The 21,590-nt window shown below is 42.1% G+C and overlaps 1 protein-coding gene across 2 annotated transcripts in view; it reads right to left on the reverse strand.

Moving 5' to 3' along the window:
• Positions 1 to 3,500: 3,500 nt before the first annotated feature.
• Positions 3,501 to 21,590, reverse strand: part of LOC121288687 (probable G-protein coupled receptor 153) — a 174,962-nt gene continuing 156,872 nt past the window's right edge. For both annotated transcript variants that reach the window (XM_041207422.1, XM_041207421.1), the window contains exons 6-7: positions 20,921 to 21,105; positions 3,501 to 5,099 (exon numbers count right to left, since the gene is read on the reverse strand). In XM_041207422.1, the coding sequence (XP_041063356.1) occupies positions 4,329 to 5,099; positions 20,921 to 21,105 (956 nt within the window). In that variant the 3' untranslated portion in view covers positions 3,501 to 4,328. The remainder of the gene's footprint in view (positions 5,100 to 20,920; positions 21,106 to 21,590) is intronic.

Genomic DNA, 21,590 nt, shown 5'->3' on the forward strand with positions numbered 1-21,590 from the left:
CAATTGTTGGCCTTCCCAGCAGCATGGGAGCTGCTTGTGCAGGTCTACTTTGCACCTCTGCTGTGGAACAAGAAATGCAGCACCAACAACATGGAGAGCCAGCATAGACTCAGTGGGCTGAATGGCCTTCTTCTGCGTCATAAATGACTGTATGATGCTATGACTGTATGACCTACTGGTCTCAGAGGCTGCCTTCTTCCTCCCATTCACTGTCTCTTTGAGTCCTTACAGCATGCAGCACGATGTCCATGGATACATCAGAGAACTGTGTGGCGGCCTTTCCTTATTGAGACTTTATTTTTCCAGTAGTTTACTCTCTCTTGACATGTGCATAATGGTTCCATCCTGACTGTCGCAGAGTCCGTTTAAATATTGATGCTTTCAACAGACGGGTGAAGTTCGTCATCATGACCGCTTGTTCTAATTGGTTGGGAAATCTGAAAGCGGGCTGCTAATGCCATGGCTCAGCCAAAGAACCACTCAAAAATCCATGCCTTGAACATGTGGGCTCCTGACCCGCTGCCCAGGCCTCCCCTGCTGTGAGGGGAACTGAACGTTAAAACGTATTCCATAATCACAAAATCCAGGTTGAGACGTCAGTGCATTACTGAGGGAGTGCTGCATTGTTGGAAGTGCTGTCTTTCAGATGAGATGTTAAACTGAAGGTCCGTCTGCCCTGCCAGGTGGATGTAGAAGGTGTCCCCAGTATTATTTTGAAGAAGAGCAGGCTATTTTCCCCATGTGCCTCAGAAGCATCCTAAAATATTTTACATCACTTTTCAGCAGCAGGGATCAACATCATGACCCAAGGTTTGTTGCCTTCACCTCATCCCATCTCAAGACAAAAAGGGGCCACTGTAGCCAAATATACTATCATATCTACGCTTGAATTGAATGAGTTCAGCAAAGATTGAATCTGGAACTTGCCGGTTATCAGTTTAACCATACACTGCATTACAATGTTGAATCATTAAGGTAACTGATTGCAATATTTTGCAATGGTAACTTCCAGTTTGAAAAAGCCATAATGAAAGATTAAATAAGCAGCCATGTTTTAGATCATGCTTCGCAAAGAAACACACCACCAATATTACTCCACTAACAGCGCCTGGACACAGACAGAGAGAAACACCAGATGGTATCAATACTGAATGTGTTCAGTGTGGATGATGTACAGAGCATGTGATTTAACAGAAGGGTAAAGTGGATGTGTGATAGCAGATGATTCACTGTTTTAGCAACAGAAAAGAGCTGAGGTAATGCCAGTACACAGGATGATAATTTTCTTTTACTCTCCTGTTCTTTTCTGGAGTGAACTTTTCTTTTGTGCACAGGAGGTCATTTAACCCATCAAGCCTGTGCTGGTTCTGGCTCATCAACTGGAGCTCCATGTCTGAACAAATTTCTTGCCCTGCTCCTTTAACTTTCAATTTTATTTCTTTCCAAATACTTATTCATTGATTTAAATAGAATGTAATGGCCCAGCTGATCTATGCTGGTACAAAAGCAAAATCGGAAATAAAGACAGAAAGTGCTGTAAATATTCAGCAATCAGGCAGCATCTGTAGAAAGAGAGACAGAGTTAACATTCCAGGTAGTGACCATTTATCAGCAGCTGATGCTTTTGCTCCATGTAAGCCTCCCCCTGCCCTATTTCATCTATCCTATTAGCATGACCTTCTATTTCTTTTTCCCTCATGTGTTTATCTAGATTCCCCTTAAATGCATCAATGCTATTCACCTCAAGCACTCCATGTGTACGTCATTTCCACATTCAATTCTATTTAAAATGACGTTATGGTCACCGCCTCAATAGCTACTTGTGACTGTAGCCTGTGGGTCTTACACAGCTCAAGAGAAGAAGCTTTAGCTGTCAGAACCGAATGCATCAGCATTGGAAAATGGGGAGGAAAACTGTACTAATGCACTTTCCGAAACAGCCCAACAGTTTCTGGAAGCACCAAAGCGAGAGCGAGAGCGAGCTATATGCTAAACTAAAATGTTGCACAGCTGAATGGATAATCCAAAAGGTCATATGAAAGTGTTACTTAACTAGTGTCGGTGATGCACTGTGGACCAATCCGGATGTGGAGAGCATAGATTGGCCCACAGTGCATCACCGACACTAGTTAAGTAACACTTTCATATGGCCTTTTGGATTATCCATTCAGCTGTGCAACATTTTAGTTTAGCATATAGCTCTCTCTCGCTCTCGCTTTGGTGCTTCCAGAAAGGAAGTAGTGGGTAGGTGACTCCAAGCTTGGGTTTGAAAGCCATGTAGATTGTTGAAATAAGGTGACTCTCAGGGAGGTGAAAAATTGCTCAGGTTCATGTACGTTAAAACATGCAAAATAGGAGCAGAAGTAGGCCATTCAGCCCCTTGAGCCTGCTCCATCATTCAATAAGATCATGACTGATCTGTTTGTATTTTGAGTTCTACATTCCCATCTACCCCTGATAACTTTTGATTCCCTTGCGTAAAAAGAAACTATCCACCTCCTCCTTAAAAAACTTCAGTGACACCACTTCCAATGCCTTCTGAGGCAGAGTTCCAAAGTTGCACAACCCGCAGACAGAAAAAAATACAACATTCCAAGACACTCTGATATCCGTGTTGCTAAAAACTGTTTATTGTCCCCAAGTTGTGAGGTTATAAAGATGGTGAAACTGTCAGTTAGCCATCGTTACAACCGTGAAACTAACTTCTCGCGTCTGTGCATGCCCAGTTAAACGTGGAAATCAGAAGTTGCTGTCTGTGATTCACTGCCTCCAGAGAGTGCACTGCTGAGGTCCTCATCAATGGAAATCACATGAGTTGATGTGAAGTTCTACTTTTTACACACTAATCTCACAGCAAATCCCCCCAAAAAAATATTGGTCCTCATTGAATGAGGTGTAACTGCGTTTTTAACAGTGTACCAAGTCATAATTACTGCTGAACAACCTCTCTGGCCCTGAAAAACTAATTTTACATTTGTGGAATGCCAAATTTCTCCGTTATGATAAAAATAGCATAGATTTTTAATATAATAAACATCATTTTAAAATACATTTTTAAATTATATTTCAGCTTCTATCTTAATCCCATGTGAATGTCCTAATTTTTATTGCTCTCTTTGTAAAATGATTAAAAAATGGAGGATAATCGGTTCATTTTACTTCCCAATGTGCTGGTTGTGAGAATTCTTCAATGTGATTGATTGCTTGGCTTGCTTGATGGCATCTTTATTGCTGAATATGAGAGACCTGCTATAATTAGTGCCAGAATGAAATCAATGTTGGGAATGATGAAATCCATGCCATAGAGATCGCCAGATCTTTGTGGCAGCTTTCTTCGAGGTCAGCAGCAGATGACGTCACCACCACTGACCGCAAAATCCAAGCTATTATTATGTGTACTTCTGAAAGGAGTGCAGCCTTTATGCCTCCAATTCTGTGGCAAACAATCACGATGAATGAGAAAAGTCATCTTTCTAATCAATGCAGGTCGAGATCAGGTATTGAAGTAGGTTTTTAATATAAACAACACAGGCCCTGGTTCTGTTCAAGGACAACGGCCATTGCAAATACTGTTAAGAAAACATTTGTTACTATTAAATTTTAGGACAACTTTACGGGGACCAAGAGAAACCAATGTCCATTTTTGCAAGGCAACAGCAACGCTGCCAATATATGACACCAATTTTACAAACGCAAAATACACAGGAAAAATAATCATAGAAGTGACCTTCTATCCCCTTCCACCCACCCCACTCTACCAGAAACAATTTCATTGTCCTGTATTTGTTAAGAAAATCATCAGCTGTAACAAAATACCAACAGAACACACCGAATGCCCAAAGTGCATAAATAGACAGACATGACCTGGAATTACCCCCAGTGGAGAAATCATTTTACAGTTTGAATGTTTTAAAAAATATAAGCAATCTAAGAACCACTTTCTCTTCCCCTCCCCACCCAACCCCCAACCTACAACCTAAATGGCACCAAACACGCTCGGTCCTGCAGGAATACCTGCTTTTAATGTTGCCTCTTAAAAATTATTCTTTTAAAAATTTAATAAAATAGAAAGCAAGGGTCAGTAGTATTGACATGCAGACATTACTTAATGTCATATTTTTCCAGACAATTCCCTCTCTACCCTCTAAAAGATTTGATTTTCTACCATCAGAAGACATGAAGATATTTGCCTGATTCTTTGGTGCTTGACTTATTTCCTCGTGGGTGAATTATAAAATTCCCGTGGTACAAAACAAACGTAGAAACACCATTTTTTTTTGTTTTTTTTTTTGAGGGGGTTGGGGGCAGGGGAGGCTCTAGACTCGCTCCTAGGATGCAGATCCGATGGAATCAGAGTGAAAAGTCACGTAGCCCGAAGAAGCAGAAGGCGAGCTTAAAAAACTGTTTGTGCTCCCTTTGCTTTCCACTTTGGTGAGTTTTTCCTGATTGTCCCAGGAGACACATAGATCTGTCCGACAGTTCCTGGAGGCTTCCTCCTTAATGCTGGGGTTGACATTTGCGGCCAGATTGTCATGAGCCTGAATGCAGGTCTCTGCGTTCTTTTGAGCCGTGGTAGGGTCACTGGGAAAAATACTCGGCAAATATTCCTTGGGCCTAGTGACCCCTGTGAAGATGCATTCCTTGCCCTCCGATAACCGACGGAGAACATGAGGCTCCTTCTCAAAATTGGTTAGCGGAAAATAGGAAAACGCGACTGAATACTGTTCGTATTTTTCTGGGATTAGGGATATGGAAGATGATCTCAGCGGGGTCTTCATTGGACTAGGGAGTGGAGATTCGTCGATGTAATTTATTATTTCATCGCGGCTGAAACATTTTAAGTCATCCGCAAAATATTCCTCCCTGGGTTGCTGCTTTAGAGATAAGACGCTATCCACAGACTTCCTTCTTTTATGGAAAGAAGCACATTCATCATTTTGGGAGAGCAGGCTGCTTCGCCTCCTCTCGTGCCTGGGGGAGCTGTAGTGCAGTACTCCTGTGATGTCCTCTGAAGACCCCCATCTGTGAAGATATGAAGGGATTGGGTTTGTTGCCCACATATCTGACTCATCATGGGAGTAGCGTCTGGTTGGAGGAACCTAAGAGATACAAAAAAAAAAGTCTGAAGTAATCTTAATGTCCTCTCCCATTTAATTGACTGGCTTGGTAAACTCTACCACTTGCTCCTATATAATTTACAGCCAATTCAACAGAGAGCCAACCCTAACTATACCACTCTCCCACACCCAATTGGCAACAATCCATCTGATAGACAAAGCTAGACCAGCCACTCCCATAATTTCCAGGGAAGCCATATGATAGTGCAAGTCATCCACCTAATTTTCACCCCATTTACAGGTTGTTGGGTTGAGATGACATGGGATGTAAGGGGACCATCACATTTATATTACAATTCTGCCACCAAGAGCCTTGGCTACCTCTGATGCCAGGCGTGTAGTATAAAATGCAGCAATAGGCTGAATCAATGCGGCACAGGGTGTTAGGTGACAAAAATACAAACAGATAAATACCAGAGTATGAGTGTTCTTCCTTAATCTCCAAATATGAACATTGTCATACTATTGCCTTTTTCCAATATGCAATGCATCTGAGAAAGTATGTATCATGCTGATTATAACACACTACTTTGAATATCAACTACAGTGAGGTAATTTCTCTTGCTCCTGGGTGCCTATATTATTTTTCAATACTTAGATCTTATCAGCCTGCAAACCCATGAGGCTACTTATAGCTGCCAGTACATTATATTGTGACATATTATGAGAAGAAAATGAACAGAAATCAACATACCATAGACAGAAAATAGAATACCACACAGCAGCAGAAGCAGACAAATTTGATACTGAGCCAAAGAAGATATGAGAACAGGTCACTAAAGAAGGTAGGTTTTAAGAGAATGTTGAAGAAAGAGAGAAGGTGGTAAAGTTTAAGGGAGAGAATTCTAGAACTCTAAGCTTAGACAGCTGGCCTCTGGAGCAAAAGGATTGGGGGATATGTGAGACACCAGAGTTGGGAGAATGCAGAGACTGAATATCAATAATGATTGCATTTCAAAAAGAAATAATTGTTATTAAGCACTTTGGGGCATCCTCAGGATATGATAAGCGGCCATAACAATGAAAGTTCTTCAACTTGTATGTGCTTCTTAAAAGGGTTGGGCCCAAAAGTAAGAGGGGAGGGCTTAATATAGCATCTTTCAAAACCTCAGACATCCCTTAAAGCTTTACAGCCAATGAACCACTTGTGAAGCATAGTCATTGTTGTAATGTAGGAAACACAGCAGCCATTTTGTACATAGCAAGAACCCATAAACTGCAATTTAACAATGACAAATTATATATTTTAGTGATCTTGATTGAAGGATAATTATTGGATACTGGGAATAACACCCTTGCTCTTCTGGGATCTATTACATCCATCGGAGAGGACAGACAGCACCTTGATTTAATATCTCATCCAAAAGGCAGCACCTTTGACACTGCAGCATTCCCTCAATACTGCACTGAAGTGTCAATCTGGATTTTGTGTTCAAGTCCCCAGAGTGGGACTTAAAACCACAACCTTCTGATTCAGAGGCCACTGCTGACACAAGATGGGGTTGGGCCAGGGGGTATGCTGCACATATCCTATCTCACATCAAACCCTGTTCACTCATCACCTTCAAGCTCGCTGACCTACATTGACTTCTGATGCAGCAATGTTTCAATTTTAAAATTCTCATCCTTGTTTTCAAATTCCTCCATGGCTTGTACATCACTATTTCCGTGACCTCCTCCAGCCCCACAATCCTCCTAGTTCTCTCTGCTCAGTGAAAACAAGTATTTTGAAAACATCCTTGAAAATCTGAAGTCAGGAGATCAGAAAAGTCAGAGGAAACCATGAGAGCAAGGGGATCAAGATATGTCGGAACATTTGTGTTAAAATCTCTCAACAGCCTATTAACAGTCTTAACAGTCTCTATTTCTGAAACCTTCTCCATCCCTACAACTGTCCCAGATCTCTGGGCTCCTCCAATTCTAGCCTCTTGCGCATCCCTAACTTTCATCCCTCCACCATCGGCGAACAAGTCTTCAGGGTGGAATTCCCTCCCTAAAGCTCTCCACCGCTTCCTTACAACACTCCTTAAAACCTACCTCATTCACCAAGCTTTTGGTTATCTGTCCTAATATCTTCTTTTGTGGCTCAGTGTCAAATTTTGTTCAATACTGTTTCTGTTAAGCGCCTTAAGATGTTTTACTATGCTAAAGGGACCAAATAAATGTGACATCTCAATGCTGTTGTTGAGATGATAAGCTTTCAGGAGATTCACTATAGAACTGAGCTATACAGACCAGAATGGTTCCGGCTTCAAACCCTAGTCTGTACTATGTCAGTGATCTCAGCTGTCGGAGCAATACTATTGGCCAAAGCACCATCAAGGAAGGGTCACTAACCAGTCACCTTTATTGAAGTGTGGATTTCTCAAGTCTCCACAATAATGGCCTCAATGTAAAGCCCAACCCTTGGTCAAATAGTCAATACTCACTGTCAAAATGTAAAATGTGAATAATGGACATTTGGGCACAATGCCAGACTGCAGGTACAGTAAGTAATTAGAAAGACAATGGTATGCTAACCTTTATTACAAGGAATTTGGATTGTTAGTGTAAGGATGTGTTGCAGCAATTGTATAAAGCCCTCTTGAGAGCACACATGGGGTACAATGTACAGTTTTGGTCTCCTCTCCTAAGGAAGGATATACTTACTAGAAGTGTTTTTTCTCTCCATTTATTCATTCATGGAATGTGGGTGTTGATGGCAAGGCCAGCTTTATTGCCCTTGAAAAGGTGGCGGGAGCTGTCTTTTTGAACTGCTGCAATCATTGTGGTTTAGCTACACTCACAGTACGGTCAGGTAGGGAGTTCCAGTGACAGTGAAGGAACATTGATTTGGTTCCAAGTCAGGATGATGTGTGGCTTGGAGGGGAACTTGCAGATAGTGATGTTACCTTGCACCTGCTGCCCTTATCCTTCTATGCGGTAGATATGGGTTTGGAAGATGCTGTCGAAGAAGTGCAGTGCATCATGTATATGGTACATACTACTGTGGAGGGAGTGAATATTTAAGGCAATGGATGGGATGCTGATCAAGGAGGCTGCTTTGTCCTAGAAAATGTCAAACTTCTTGAACGTCATTGGAGCTACACTCATCCAGGCAAGTGGGGAGAATTCCATCACACTCCTAACTTGTGCCTTGTAAATGCTGGTGAGGCTTTGGAGAGTCGGGAGGTGAGTTATTTGCAACAAAATACCCAACTTCTGACCTACTGTTGTAGCTAAAGTATTTATGAGGCTGGTCCAGTTAATATTAACTCCCAGTCTGTTAATGGTGAAGAATGCAGTGATGGCAATGCCATTGAACATCAAGGGGAAGTGGTTAGACTATCTCTTGTTGGAAATGGTCATTGCCTGGCACTTGTGTGGCACAAATGTTACTTGCCATTTGTCAACCCAAGCCTGAATGTTATCTAAGTCTGACTGCATGTGGGCATGGACTCCTTCATTACCTAAGGAACGTTGAATGGTACTGAACACCGTACAATCATCAACAAAAATCCCCACTTCTGAACTTATGATGGAGGCAAGGTCACTGATGAAGTAGCTGAAGATGGTTGAACCTAGAACACTGACCTGAGGAAGCCCTGCACTGATGTCCTGGGGCTGAGGTGATTGGCCTCCAATCATCACAACTATTTTCCTCTGTGCTAGTATAACTTCGACTAGTGAAGAGTTTCCCCAATTTCCATTGACTTCAATTTTACTAGGTCCCCTTGATGCCACACTTGGACAAATGCTGCCTTGATGTCAAGGGCAGTCAGTCTCATCTTGCCTCCGGAATTCAGATCTTTTGTCCATTTTTTTGGACCGAGGCTGTAATGAGGTCTGGAGCTGAGCAGTCTAAGTGGAAGCCAAACTGGGCATCTGTGAGCAGCCGCGCAAGTGTGGCTTCATAACACTGTTGATGACATTACTTTCCTGAGGATGGGGATAGACTGATGGGGTGCAAATTGACTAGACTGGATTTATCCTGACTTCTGTGGACAGAATGTACCTGGGCAATTTTGGTGTTGTGGCTATACTGGAACAGCAGAGGTGTGGATAGTTCTAAAGCACCAGCCTTCAGCATCACAGCCGGGATGTTGTCAGGGCCCATAACCTTTGTAGTATCCAATGTACTCAGCCATTCCTTGATAACATGTGGTGTGAATTGAATAAACTGAAAACTGCCATCTGTGATGGTTGGTCCTCAGGGGAAGGCTGAGATGGTTCATTTACTCAGCACCTCTGACTGAAAATAGTTTCAAATGATTCAGCCTTGTCTTTTGCACTGACATGCTGGGCTCCACCATTGTTGAGGATGGAGATACTTATGGAGTCTCCTCCTCCTACTAGTTGTTTAATTTTTCACCACCGTTCACAACTGGATGTTGCAGGACTGTAGAGCTTTGATCTGATCTATTGGCCGTAGAATCAGTTAGCTCTGTCTATAGTTTGTTGTTTCTACTATTTAACATGCATGTCGTCCTGTACTGTGGCTTCACCAGGTTAGCACCTCATTTTCAGATATGCCTGATGCTGCTCCTGGCATACTCTCCTATACTCCTCATTGAACCCTGTCTTGATAGTAATGGTAGAGAGAGGGATGTGCTGGACTATGAAGTTACAGTTTTTGGTGGCAATGGCGATATATGGGGTATGGGGGTGCACTTGATTCCTGGGATAGAAGGCTACCTATGAGGTGAGATTGAGTAGAATCAGCTGATATACTATGGCGTTTAGAAGGATGAAAGGTGATTTCATTGGAATGTACAAAATTCTTAGACTTCTTGATAGGTGCTAAGATGGTGATCCCCTCGGCTGGAGAGAGTAAAATTAGGGTGCTCGTTTTAAGATAGGTGATCAATTATTTAAGGGCTGAGGCAAATAGACATTTCTTTAGCCAGAGGGTTAGAATTCTCTACATGAGTTGTGGATCCTCAGGGCTGGAGTTTTGCAGAGTCAGACCTGTTAAAAACAAAAAAAATTGTTTGGGGGGACCCAGATGTGGAAGTCCTGCCCAATTTACAACATCCAATTTTTGCAGGTAGGGGAAATGATTTGAAGCTCAAACAGACCTCATTTTGGCTGTTGAAAGGGCCTTAGCGCAAAGTAGGGGAGTCAGGAATTGGTGGAGTAGATGTAAACCCTCATAAAAGGATGGAAAATTTCTGTATGACTATTAAGATCTTAAGTTTTTTAAATGCCCTGCTCCTTAAACTTAAAAAAACAGGCCACAGCTATCAGAGAGTTAGAAAGAGCTCTGCTGGGTTGCTTCGATTGTCAGGCCATCTGGTAAAAGTTAAGAAAACAATGATGCATCTGGTGGTGCAGTTTCAATAGAGCTCTTTTTTGACATTTCCCCGAGGGCTATCATTATGCCGTAATGAATGCTTGGCTGAGTTTCAAAAGCTACAGTTAGATTGACAGTTTAAAGAGTCTATTAAATGATTCTCTGTCTTTGACGTGGGGTCTGAAGAGAAGCTTGTTTTTATAATTGATTTATAAGCTTGAGATTTAAAATCTCAATGTGTTCTCTCAATGTGAATTTTTTCCACTATCAAGTATGCAGGAGTGAGAGCTGTGTTAGATTGTTAGGAATTTACTTTTCTCATCTCCACAAGGCTCTTGAGGTCTCTCCATGGTGGATACTGGGTGAGTGGCTATGGAGTGTATGAAGGGCCATAGGGGATGAATGTGGGCATGAGTTGGCATGGAGGGCATTTCCCACAAGAAAGTTACATTTTAAAATTATTTTTGACTGAAAAACAAAGCAAATGTGTTCCATGGGTTACAGGCGAAATAGTTTTCTGGTATCTGATTGATAACAAGCAAAATATTCACAGGGAGTATTTTTTTAAAAACCAATTCAGGAACAGTTTTTCGATTGTTTGTGCTTATAGCATTCTTGTTATATTTGGAGTTCAGCACCGATTACTTTGCGTACGTTAGATTATTGAGTTAATCAATTTTCAGATCCATCAGATAGAGAAGGAAATGCTTCAACTGGATGGTGCAGGTTAGGAAACAAACAGAAGAGCTTTGGATGAGTTAAGGTTTCTGGAGTGTGGAAGATAAGAGGCCAGCCAGGAGAGTATTGCAATAATTGAGTCTGGCAGTGACAAATGCGCAAACGTGAGGGCAAGATTTTTCAGAAGGTGGGGCTCCTCACCCTGCCACTCGAATGCGTCTGCACCACTCATGGCTGCCCCACAGCCATTTAACACTCGGAGGGGCGTTAGCTGATTGGAGGCAGGACTTCCACCCTCACTTGGACAGAAGTCCCACCTCAGAGAGCTGCCAGCCAATCAGATGCAGCCCCAACAGCAGCCAGAACTTTGATCACAAGCATTCTAAGTCCAGTATCAAGTCAGTGCTGGGGGGTCTTACTGTGGGGAAGGGAGGGGAGGCCCACCGGTGATGGGGTGAGGGGTCTTGGGGAGGCCAGGCGGAAGGGCGAATCCGCAGGTGAAAGACCTTGGAGGGGATGCTGGATGTGGAAAGAGGGCCCCGAGGGCGGTACCACCACCTTCCTGCCCAAGGTACAAGGCTTGCCAGGCATGCCCCCAGCTCCCTAACTCCTCCTGCCAGCCTTAAAATTGAGGCTGGACAGAAGCGGCCTTTAAATTGGCCACTTAAGGGCCTCACTTGGGGGGAAGAGAGAGCAGGTAGGTTGCCTTAGCCCTTGCCTGCCTTCCCCCTAACCCCAATAAAATTGCGAACAGGTCGGAGGTGGGTGGGGTGGGGGGGATGGCGCAGGTAGGACACCCGGGGAGTTTTGCAGGCAGCCCCTCCTGCAAACGCCTGGCAGGAGACCATACAATTCTGCCCAGAGTTTCAGCTACAGATCAACGAATGCAATAGCGGAGATGGCCAATGTTAGGGCATTGGGAGCAGGCTATCTTTGTGATGGAGAGAATGTGTGATTGAAGCGGAGATCAGGTTCAAATTAGTGGCAAGTCAGCACCTTCCCTGTGAAACATGCCTGTTTATTGCAATGTCTGCAAGAACAATGCAATCCATTACTCAAAATAAATCAGCACAACAAAATCACTGGACATAACGCTATCAACATGAAAGAGATAGGCAAACAATAATTATAATATACAGAGGATGAAGTAAACCAGCTGAGAGAGAGAAAGAGAGATGTCAGAATCAACAAAGCTTCCTTTCCTGCAGAATGTTCATTTTCATAGAGGGTATATAATAACTATTTATAACAAATGATATGACATTAAAACTAGTGATTCTTGTAAATAATCTTTGTATGTGTGCTGGCCGCTTGTGATGGAATACTTGACTTTAAAGCACAGATTATCTTACGAACAAAACCACTCGAGAGAAATCAAGAAGAAATACTGTAATATATTCCATATCTTCATTAACAAACAAGTTGAGGGTTAGGAATCTTAGTATAGCAAATTTGTCTACGTTTTCCAGATCTTCTTGACTCAACCAAGTGCTCTTGGCTTATTTGTTGACTGCTGTAGTGTTCACATGTACTGTGAGCTGCTCTGGCAGTGTCTTCCTTTTGCTAGTCCGTGAGTCTCGATGTATTTCAGGTTGGAGATGGGGCCGGCCGTTTGCAGGGACAGAGGGGTCAAGGCAGGGGGTGGGGAGGGGTTTAGGAATAGGGTGCTGATGACAGATCTGAAAGGGGAGTAGGCTATTACCTGAGGAACAGGAACCATTTACAATATCAGCTAATATGGGGTCCCAGATGGGAAGTTGGGTGGTCAGCAGGTTAAAGTTGTGGAACTCCTTACCTCCTTGAGTCTTCCCTTCCTGATAATCTTCAGGCCTTTAAAACCCAACCTTAGCATCACCTAATCACTACTTCCTAATTTATCTTCACTTCTTTCCTCTTCTTTTCAATCTTGATGGAATCCTACACTATGGGCCTCAGCTTCTCAATAGCAAATGAGGAGAGAAAATGCATTTATAGCACCACTCTTGGATATGAAAGAACCTATAACAAAGTCAGCCTCCTGGAATTGTACCAAAGCAACACTCCTGGGCATTCGACAGTCCATTACATGTACTGGGCTGCTTCTCATCATGTGGCAATCCATTAATGACATAAGGCAGCTAAGGACATTTAAAGGAGTAAAATGAGGTCAATCTTGTCCAAATCTTTTGCTGCAATTCCAATTTTCCATAAAAACAGATAATCCTAGTTGGGAACTGAGTCAGGGAGCACCCAATGGATTTAGCATAGCTCCGTGTTAATGTGCCAAACGACAAGTCCAGGCACAGTGGGAGTATCTCACTGGCCCACTGGGGAATTCATTTTGCTGGCAGTTTTGAAATTCCTGTTTGTCTTAACATCTGTAAAAACAGTATAAAAGCATATTTTTAATCTTTTCTGCATCTAAATACAATTGGAGAAGCCAGCTCAACCAGAAAACAATTCCAAAATATTATAGCCAATACTGGGCAACAGCACAAGTATTAATAACCCATCAGAGGATCATTCCCTTTATGGCCTTTAAATTTGCCTCGATCTCACTGAAATGTAACTTAACAATGGTTATAACTAATTTACAATGCAGCAGTCTTTAGCTATGTTGGTCAAAGATTTACTTCATTCTTCAGGATTATTTTTTACTATTTTACAATGTATGTTTATATATAAAATCCTGCTGAAAAATATCATAAAATCAATTAAGTGGGAATATTTTCACAATCCTGCACCTAGGAAGTTTAAGGCATGAGGGAGTAGAATATATTGATTTTCTTCAGAGATTTTTAGGCAGATATACCTGAACTAATTGGGATTAGCAAAAGGGACAACTGTGTACAGGTATTAAAGGAAGGCTCAAGGGTTCCTGACTCAGGCAGTCTTAAAGGGACAGGCATCGATTTTTCCCCACTTGCACCTCTTCCCTGTAATTTTGATGTTTAATTTTTATTTGAAGAACAATAACTGTCACTGTTAGAGGTGAGTAACCCATCTATTAGCAACTCCATTAAGTATTGGGAATCAACTGTTTGCAGCCCGAGCAAGAGTTAATTTCAGCGACTTGGATTCTGGACCAGAGGGAGGGTGTAGTGATCTCCACTCTCTGGTGATGTTGAGGCTTTCTAGAAGTGGGATTTGAACATTGAGGTGTAAAAACAAGTATGTTATTTGTTTCAGGTGACATTGACCATTGCAGACCTGGAAGCTTCCAGATTTAACCCCTGGCCTCTGCCAAGGTCAAAGCAAAGAATGTATGAATTGTGAAACGACGTGTAAAATGATCACCCTTCTTAGATCACCAAGGTAGTAGTAGTAGTAGTAGGTCAGAGGAGCAATTATGGTGGCCGGGTGGGGGGGGGGGGGGGGGGGGGGGGGGGGGGGGTGAGGGTGGAAAGTTGTGATGAAGAAAAGATTGAAGGGTAGAAGGCAGTATTCAAATCTCTGTGGGAAATGGATTTAACCAGGAAGTAAGAGTTTTGGTGGTTGGGGGGGCCAGGGGAGAAATGCTTGGCGTGAAGGAGGGAGGTATTGGAGAAAATGCACAAGTTCCATTATACATCAGAGGAAATCTGAGGCTGTGTCTGCTAATAGATTATTGTAGTAATTATAGTTTTGATAAACATAGGACTGTAGCTTTAAGAATAATCCTGTGTTGTAAGATCACATGATTTGTGTAAACCAACCAATTTGTAGTGCGGGGAATCTCAAAGAGGGAGTTCTTCTTTAGTTATAGAGTTAGATGCACACATGTAGCTGCTGCTGCTGCGTAAATAAAGTTTAATGTTTCCGCCAAGAAACGTTGCCTGAAAATTCAACTTTAACAAACTGGCGACGAGGATAAATCAGAACTGGTGCTGTCCCTCGCTCAGAGATTGAGAGTATCTAAGGTAGTTAAAAAGAAAGGAAGATATACTCATCCGAGATGCCACAGTTTGGCAGAATTGATCCCTTCGAGCCAGACGCAGATGGCTGGTCTCAACATATAGAATGCCTTGGGTTCTATTTTCAAACCAACAAAATGATGGGGGAGGAGAACGATTCTCCTGAGTATTTGTGGGAGTAAGGCCTACAGTTTAATTCAAAGCTTGACGGCCCCCAACGCCCCTGATTCAAAGACCTTCCATGAATTAGTAGACCTCGTTAAGGGACATTTTCAACCCAGCTCTCAGTTACATTATAGAGGTTCAGGTTCAATTCATGGAATAGGGCCCTGTGGGACACCATTGCTACCCACGTGGCGAAATTCAAACTACTAATGGAATATTGTGATTTCGGTGAAACCCTGAATGATATGCTCATGGATTGTTTGGTCTGTGGTGTGCAAGATGATGCTATTCAGCAAAAGATTGTTGGCCGAAGTGGATCTTGATTTTAAAAAAGCGTTATAAATAGCGCTTGCGATGGAAAGCACTGTAAGAGATTCACAAGCAATTCAAGGTGAACAAAATGGCCTAGTTGGGCAGGAACGGTCAGCCGAAAGTGGCATGAAAAGCCGGGAGTCCACTGCGATGCGGGAAACAACCCCCACTACCAGAAGATTTAGAGAAAACAATCATACTCCTAACGATTGCCGATTTAAAGAGGTGGAGTGCTTTTCTTTGTCACAAAAGAGGGCACATATTGAAACATTGCAAAGCAAGATTAAAACAGGCTTCTAGGCAACAAACGAAGTCAAATGACATACATAATGTGGAAGAACCAGAAACAACCAATTCTGACATTTATTCCTTATTCAGCATGAAAGTAGGGAAGACAAAGTGAATGGGAAACCCTTAAACCTGGTGCTTCTACCGCTGCAGTAAGAGAGCACATTTTCAGATATTTGAGTAAAGGTGCTCAACAATTAAATTTGGAACAGACTTCTGCCAAGTTGAAAACGTATACAGGTGAAGAAATCCAAGTAAAGGGTATTACTGGTGTATCTGTTTATTATAGACACCAAGCAACACAACTACCAGTGATGGTGATAGAAGGCAAAGGACCAAGCCTTCTAGCTCGTGGATGGTTGAAAGAGATTAACTTAAACTGCTCTGAAATCTCTCAGCTGCGAGGAGGACGACTGCCAGAGCTGCTAAAAAAATAAAATGACACCATCTTCCGGGATGAACTGGGGAAAATCAAAGGCTTACAGGCTAAGATTTACATGGACTCAGAAGCAACTCCTCGCTTCTTGAAAGCAAAACTGGTGCCATTTGCTCCAAGAGAGGTTGACACTGAGTTGAACCAGCTAAAGAGGCTGGGTATCATAAGAGCAGTTCAGTTCTCAGGAGTGGGCAGCACCTGCAGCTCCTGTCCTAAAACTGGATCAGACCATCTGGATCTGTGGGGACTATAAACTAATGGTCAACAAAGCAGCCAAACTGGACAGGTATTCTATTCCCAAGATTGAAGACCTCTATGCCAAACTAGCAGGAGGGACAACATATACAAAGCTTGATACGAGTCACAACATATACAAAGCTTGATACGAGTCACAACATATACAAAGCTTGATACGAGTCACAACATATACAAAGCTTGATACGAGTCACAACATATCAGCAACTAGAACTGGATGATGCTTCCAGAGAATTGGTGACCATAAACACCCACAAAGGGTTATATCAATACACATGCCTCCCCTTCGGTGTTTCTTCAGCCTGTGCCACTTTCCAGGGCACAATGGAGAACTTGCTACAAGGACTACCTCAAGTTGTGGTCTACCTGGACAACGTACTAATAACTGGATTCATGGAAATGGAACACTTGGCTAATCAGGAGGAAGTCCTGAAACGATTATTAGAAGGAGTGCACCTTAAGGAGGAAAAATGTACTTTTCAGGCAAATGAAGTCATTTATTTGAGCCACCAGGTAGATGCCCAAGGGTTACACCCTGTTGAAGAGAAGGTTAAAGCTATCAGAGGGGCACCTGCACCTAAGAACGTCTCTAAATTTAAATCATTTTTAGGGATGGTAAACTATTATGGTCAATTCCTACCCAACTTATCAACGGTCTGAGCCCCTCTACACTCACTGCTAAAGAGAAACCAGCGTTGGGTTTGGAAGTCACCCCAGGAAGAAGCCTTCATGAAAGTCAAGCAGCTCTTGCACTCTTCAAGTTTGTTGATATACTACGACCCAACTAAGGAATTGGTGCTAACCTGCGATGTGTCTCCCTAACGGAGTGGGAGCGGTACTCTCTCTCAAGATAGACGATGGTGCAGAAAGGCCAAATGGCTATGTATCCAGGACACTTACCACAGCCAAAAAAGGATATTCTCAAGTTGAAAAGGTCTGTTGATTATTTTTGGTGTTAAAAAATTCCACCAATCCGTGCGTGGGCAACACTTCACAATAGTATCGGACCACAAACCATTCTTGGGTCTGTTTAGTGAGGAAAAGGCTATTCCTCCCATAGCTTCTGCATGAATTCAAAGATGGGATCTAATCTTAACAGCATATGAATACAGTTTTGTGCATAGACTGGTGACTCATATAGCCAATGCACTAAGTCACCTTCCTTTGCAAGAGAACAATGAACATGTCTCAATTCCCCAAGAGATCGTATTTGCAATGTTTCCTGGATACCTCATCTGTGCCAGGCAGATAAGAAACTGGACAAATTATGATCTACTCCTGTCTCAAATGAGAGGCTAAGTGTTAAATGGATGGTCCCAGGAATCAGTCCCTGATGAATTGAAGCCATTTTTCAACCAAAGACCCGAAACGAGCAGTCAAGATGGTATTCTATTATGGAGTGCGCAAGTAGTAGTTCCTTCACAAGGAAGGGAACCACTCTTAGTAGAGTGACACAGCGCCCATCCAGGAATCTCAAGAATGTAGATGATCGCGCAAAGTTATCTTTGGTGGTTGGGAATGGATGACGATATTAAGAAGGTGGTTAAACACTATGTGCAATACCAACAGTTACAGAAGTTGCCAGTGGCAGCCCCATTACACCTACGGGAGTGGCCTGGTAGACCCTGGGTGAGACTGCACATAAGATTATGTCGGTCCTTTCCTTGGAATCTTGCTTCTACTGATTATTCTACTCATTCCAAGTGGATAGACATTTATGAGGTTAAGCTGCCAATGTCAGGCACTACTATATAAAAAAGTTACACCAAAGCTTTTCTATCCATGGATTGCCAGAAGTAATCGCCTCACATAATGGTGCTGCATTTACTAGCACTGGATTTCAAAGATTTGTCAGCCTAAATGGTATTAACCATGTGAAGACTGTGCCATACCATCAGTCATCTAACAGACTGGCAGAAAGAGCAGTACAAACTTTTAAGGCGGGAATGAAAAAATTAGCAGGTGAATCATTGGAAACTAAACTTGCTCTTTTCCTATTTCACTACAGAACAACCCCCAATGCTATTACAGGTGCTATCTTCGAACAAGACTAAGCCTGATACTTCCCAATATGAAGGGAAAGGTGGAGAAGAGTCAAGGGAACCAAAAAGCGAGTCATGATTTGCACAGTCGTGAGCGACAATTTACTGTTGGTGAAGCAGTACATGTGAGGAATTTCGGTGGAGGATCGAAGTGATTACCTGGTAAAGTAAGCTCTGTGACCAGACCATTGTCGTACCACATAGAAGTGGAGAGCCGGATCACCCGTAAGCAAGTGGATCATTTCAGAAGAAGGGAGGTACCCCCAACAAGATGATGTTCCACCTGTAACTATTGTTGAACCTGTTGAAGTTGTTCAATCAAGGATAGTCATGCCCGGTGTTTCTGTCAGGGTGGATGACACTGAACTGCCTGTGCTTAATGAGGTACCTCATGTTATTGCAATTCCAGAGAATGTGGTTCCTGCAAAACTTTTGGAAGTTGTGGAGCTACAATGTTCCACATGGATCAGGAGACCACCTGAAAAGCTGATCTTATGACCTGTGTAAATATTGTAATGTCATGAGATAAATATCCTTGTAAATACAAAATGTACAGAGAAGTTAAAGGAGGAGGTATGTAGTAATTATATAAAAGAGGAGGACTGTAGCTTTAAGAATAATCTGGTGTTACGATCACATGACCTGTGTAAATCAGCTTGTAATGCAGGGAACCTCTAAGAGAGAGTGCTTCTTTAGTTATAGAGTTAGATGTACACGCGTAGCTGCTGCTGTCTTTGTGAATAAAGTTTAATGTTTCCACCAAGAAAAGATGCCTGAAAAATCAATTCTATGACAGCTATGATGAAGGATGTCAGCAAGTAAAACAGCAACTAAAAGCCAGCTCAAGATGCATGTGAAGGAAGTTTAATATAATGAAGCTGCAATAGGAGGCCCAGATTGATTCAACTCTCTAGCCATCAGAGAGGAAACTTGCATCTTCAGTTTGCTTTGTATTTGAATAAAGATTCAAGAGATGAAAGTTATTCACTCTTAATGAAGAACTTAAATACTTAGGCCACAGCACATACAAATTTAAATGTTAAAGTATTGGTAAAACTTATTCCAGGAGGTTGAATTTATAGCCACCGTTTTGAAAGCCTCTTAAGTTTTCAAAATGGTGGATGGGAATAAGGCCTATGAAAGTTAATTAAGTTAGTAAGATAGACATTTGAAAATGTCAATAAGGGAAGCTCTGAATAACAGCAATTATTTTCATTTGAATTCTCACTGCGAGTATCAACAATTACTAGAATTGACATTTGTTTATACACTTCAATGTTCAAATCCCACTTCTAGAAAACTGCATTACCTCAATGTCACTACCTCCTCCCTCTGGTCCAAAATCCAAGTCACCGAAATGAATTCTTGCTCGGACCAACACTTAAAAGGAGCTGCTAAAAGATAGGTTACTCACCTCTAACAGTGACAGACATTGTGCTTCAAATAAAAAATATACTTCAAAATTACAGGGAAGAGGTGCAAGTGGGAAAAATTGATGCCTATCCCTTTAAGATTTCCTGTGTCAGGAACCCTTGAGCCTTCCTTTAATATCTCTACACAGTTGTCCCCTTTGCTAATCCCAATTAGTTCAGGTATCTCTGCCTAAAAATCTCTGAAGAAAATCAATATATTCTACTCCTTCATGCCTTTGACTTCCTAGTTGTAGGATTGTGAAAATATTCCCACTTAAGTAATTTTATCATATTTTTCAGCAGGATTTTATATATAAGCATAATTACATAATTGTAAAATAGTAAAAAGTAATCCTGAAGAATGAAGTAAATCTTTGACCAACATACCTAAAGACTGATGCATTGTAAATTAATTATAATTGTTGTTAGGTTACATTTCAGTGAGATAGAGGCAAATTTGAGGGCCATAAAGCAGAATGATCCTCTGATGGGTCATTAAGACTCGTGCCGTTGCCCAGTGTGGAAGTGGGCTATACGGGCCATTAACATTATAGGTTCCCTCTCTGCTCTGTGCTGAGTGAGTCTAGAACTGGGACAGCATTGAGGGTGCAAATAGATTTCGATGGAGAGAAAAATCAACCAAGATTCTTACACCAGCTCACAATCCAGTGACCTCTGCTGGAGGGTGCATGTGGGTGGGCAAGGTCAGACTTGACCACAACTTCTACCTTCTCTCGATGTCACAACCAATGAACCTGCTGAGACCGAACGTTTAAGTTCACATATGAAGAATGGAGGACAACAGCTACTGTCCATTGAACTGCATCCAGCACGTCAGCACCTCCAGAAGAGAGGAAACCTGAGGGGGGAGGGGGTAGTGGGCAGGTTGTTGAGATAATAAAGGGAATTTACAGGACAACTAATCTCTACAAATCATAGTGAGATGGATGACTGTAGCCAGCAAGCAGAATGAGGAGAACTGAAGGCAAATTTTGAGTCATCGGCTTGGAGTGGAGGTTTTAAGCCTGAATAATGCAACAGGAATTCTGGAATCAGTGTTTAGACAGATACCTGTAAATACTGCATCTTATCCTCTTGCATCTCTCTCATTGGGTACACCTGTGGTACTCCCCTTTCCAATGCTGAAAAGTCATACTTGGCAATGCGATCCACTGTCAGGATTTCAGTGGTGCAGTTATAATCATAGGGCCTTTCATAGAAAGATTCAGGATGAATTGCTCCATCCTGACTGTTTTCTGTAACAAAGAAATTCATCTGATGAGTTACTTTGATTCAAATCTGTGTGAAGCTCAATCTGCAACATGACTTTTTCTAGAAGGCAACTCTAATGAAGCTTGAAATTAAATTAAAAAGCAATTGCAAAATAGATGTTACATTTTACACCACAAGGAAATGTAACGGCGCATTCCACATGGGAGGGAATCAGCTGAATTAGCAATTAAATTCACAAGGAGATCTTAATGCACAGACGCCATGAACTAGACTATGCAATTCGTAGAAGTGCTGCATGAGTGGGCTAATGTTCAGTAGGGATGTTATGCACCATTTTAGGGGCTTTTTGCATCCTGTACTATGCACAAAATAGGGACATTCCATGGATTGGGCCATGTGCACAGAAGCTCTGCCCAGAATGGATCAACTGAAGATTGTGTGTTCAAATCCCACCCCAAAGGCTTGAGCACAAAAATCAAAGCTGACAGACACTCCAGTGCAGTACTGA

Source organism: Carcharodon carcharias, chromosome 15 (assembly GCF_017639515.1).
Source record: "Carcharodon carcharias isolate sCarCar2 chromosome 15, sCarCar2.pri, whole genome shotgun sequence".
In the NCBI taxonomy this organism is placed as follows: Eukaryota; Metazoa; Chordata; class Chondrichthyes; order Lamniformes; family Lamnidae; genus Carcharodon; species Carcharodon carcharias.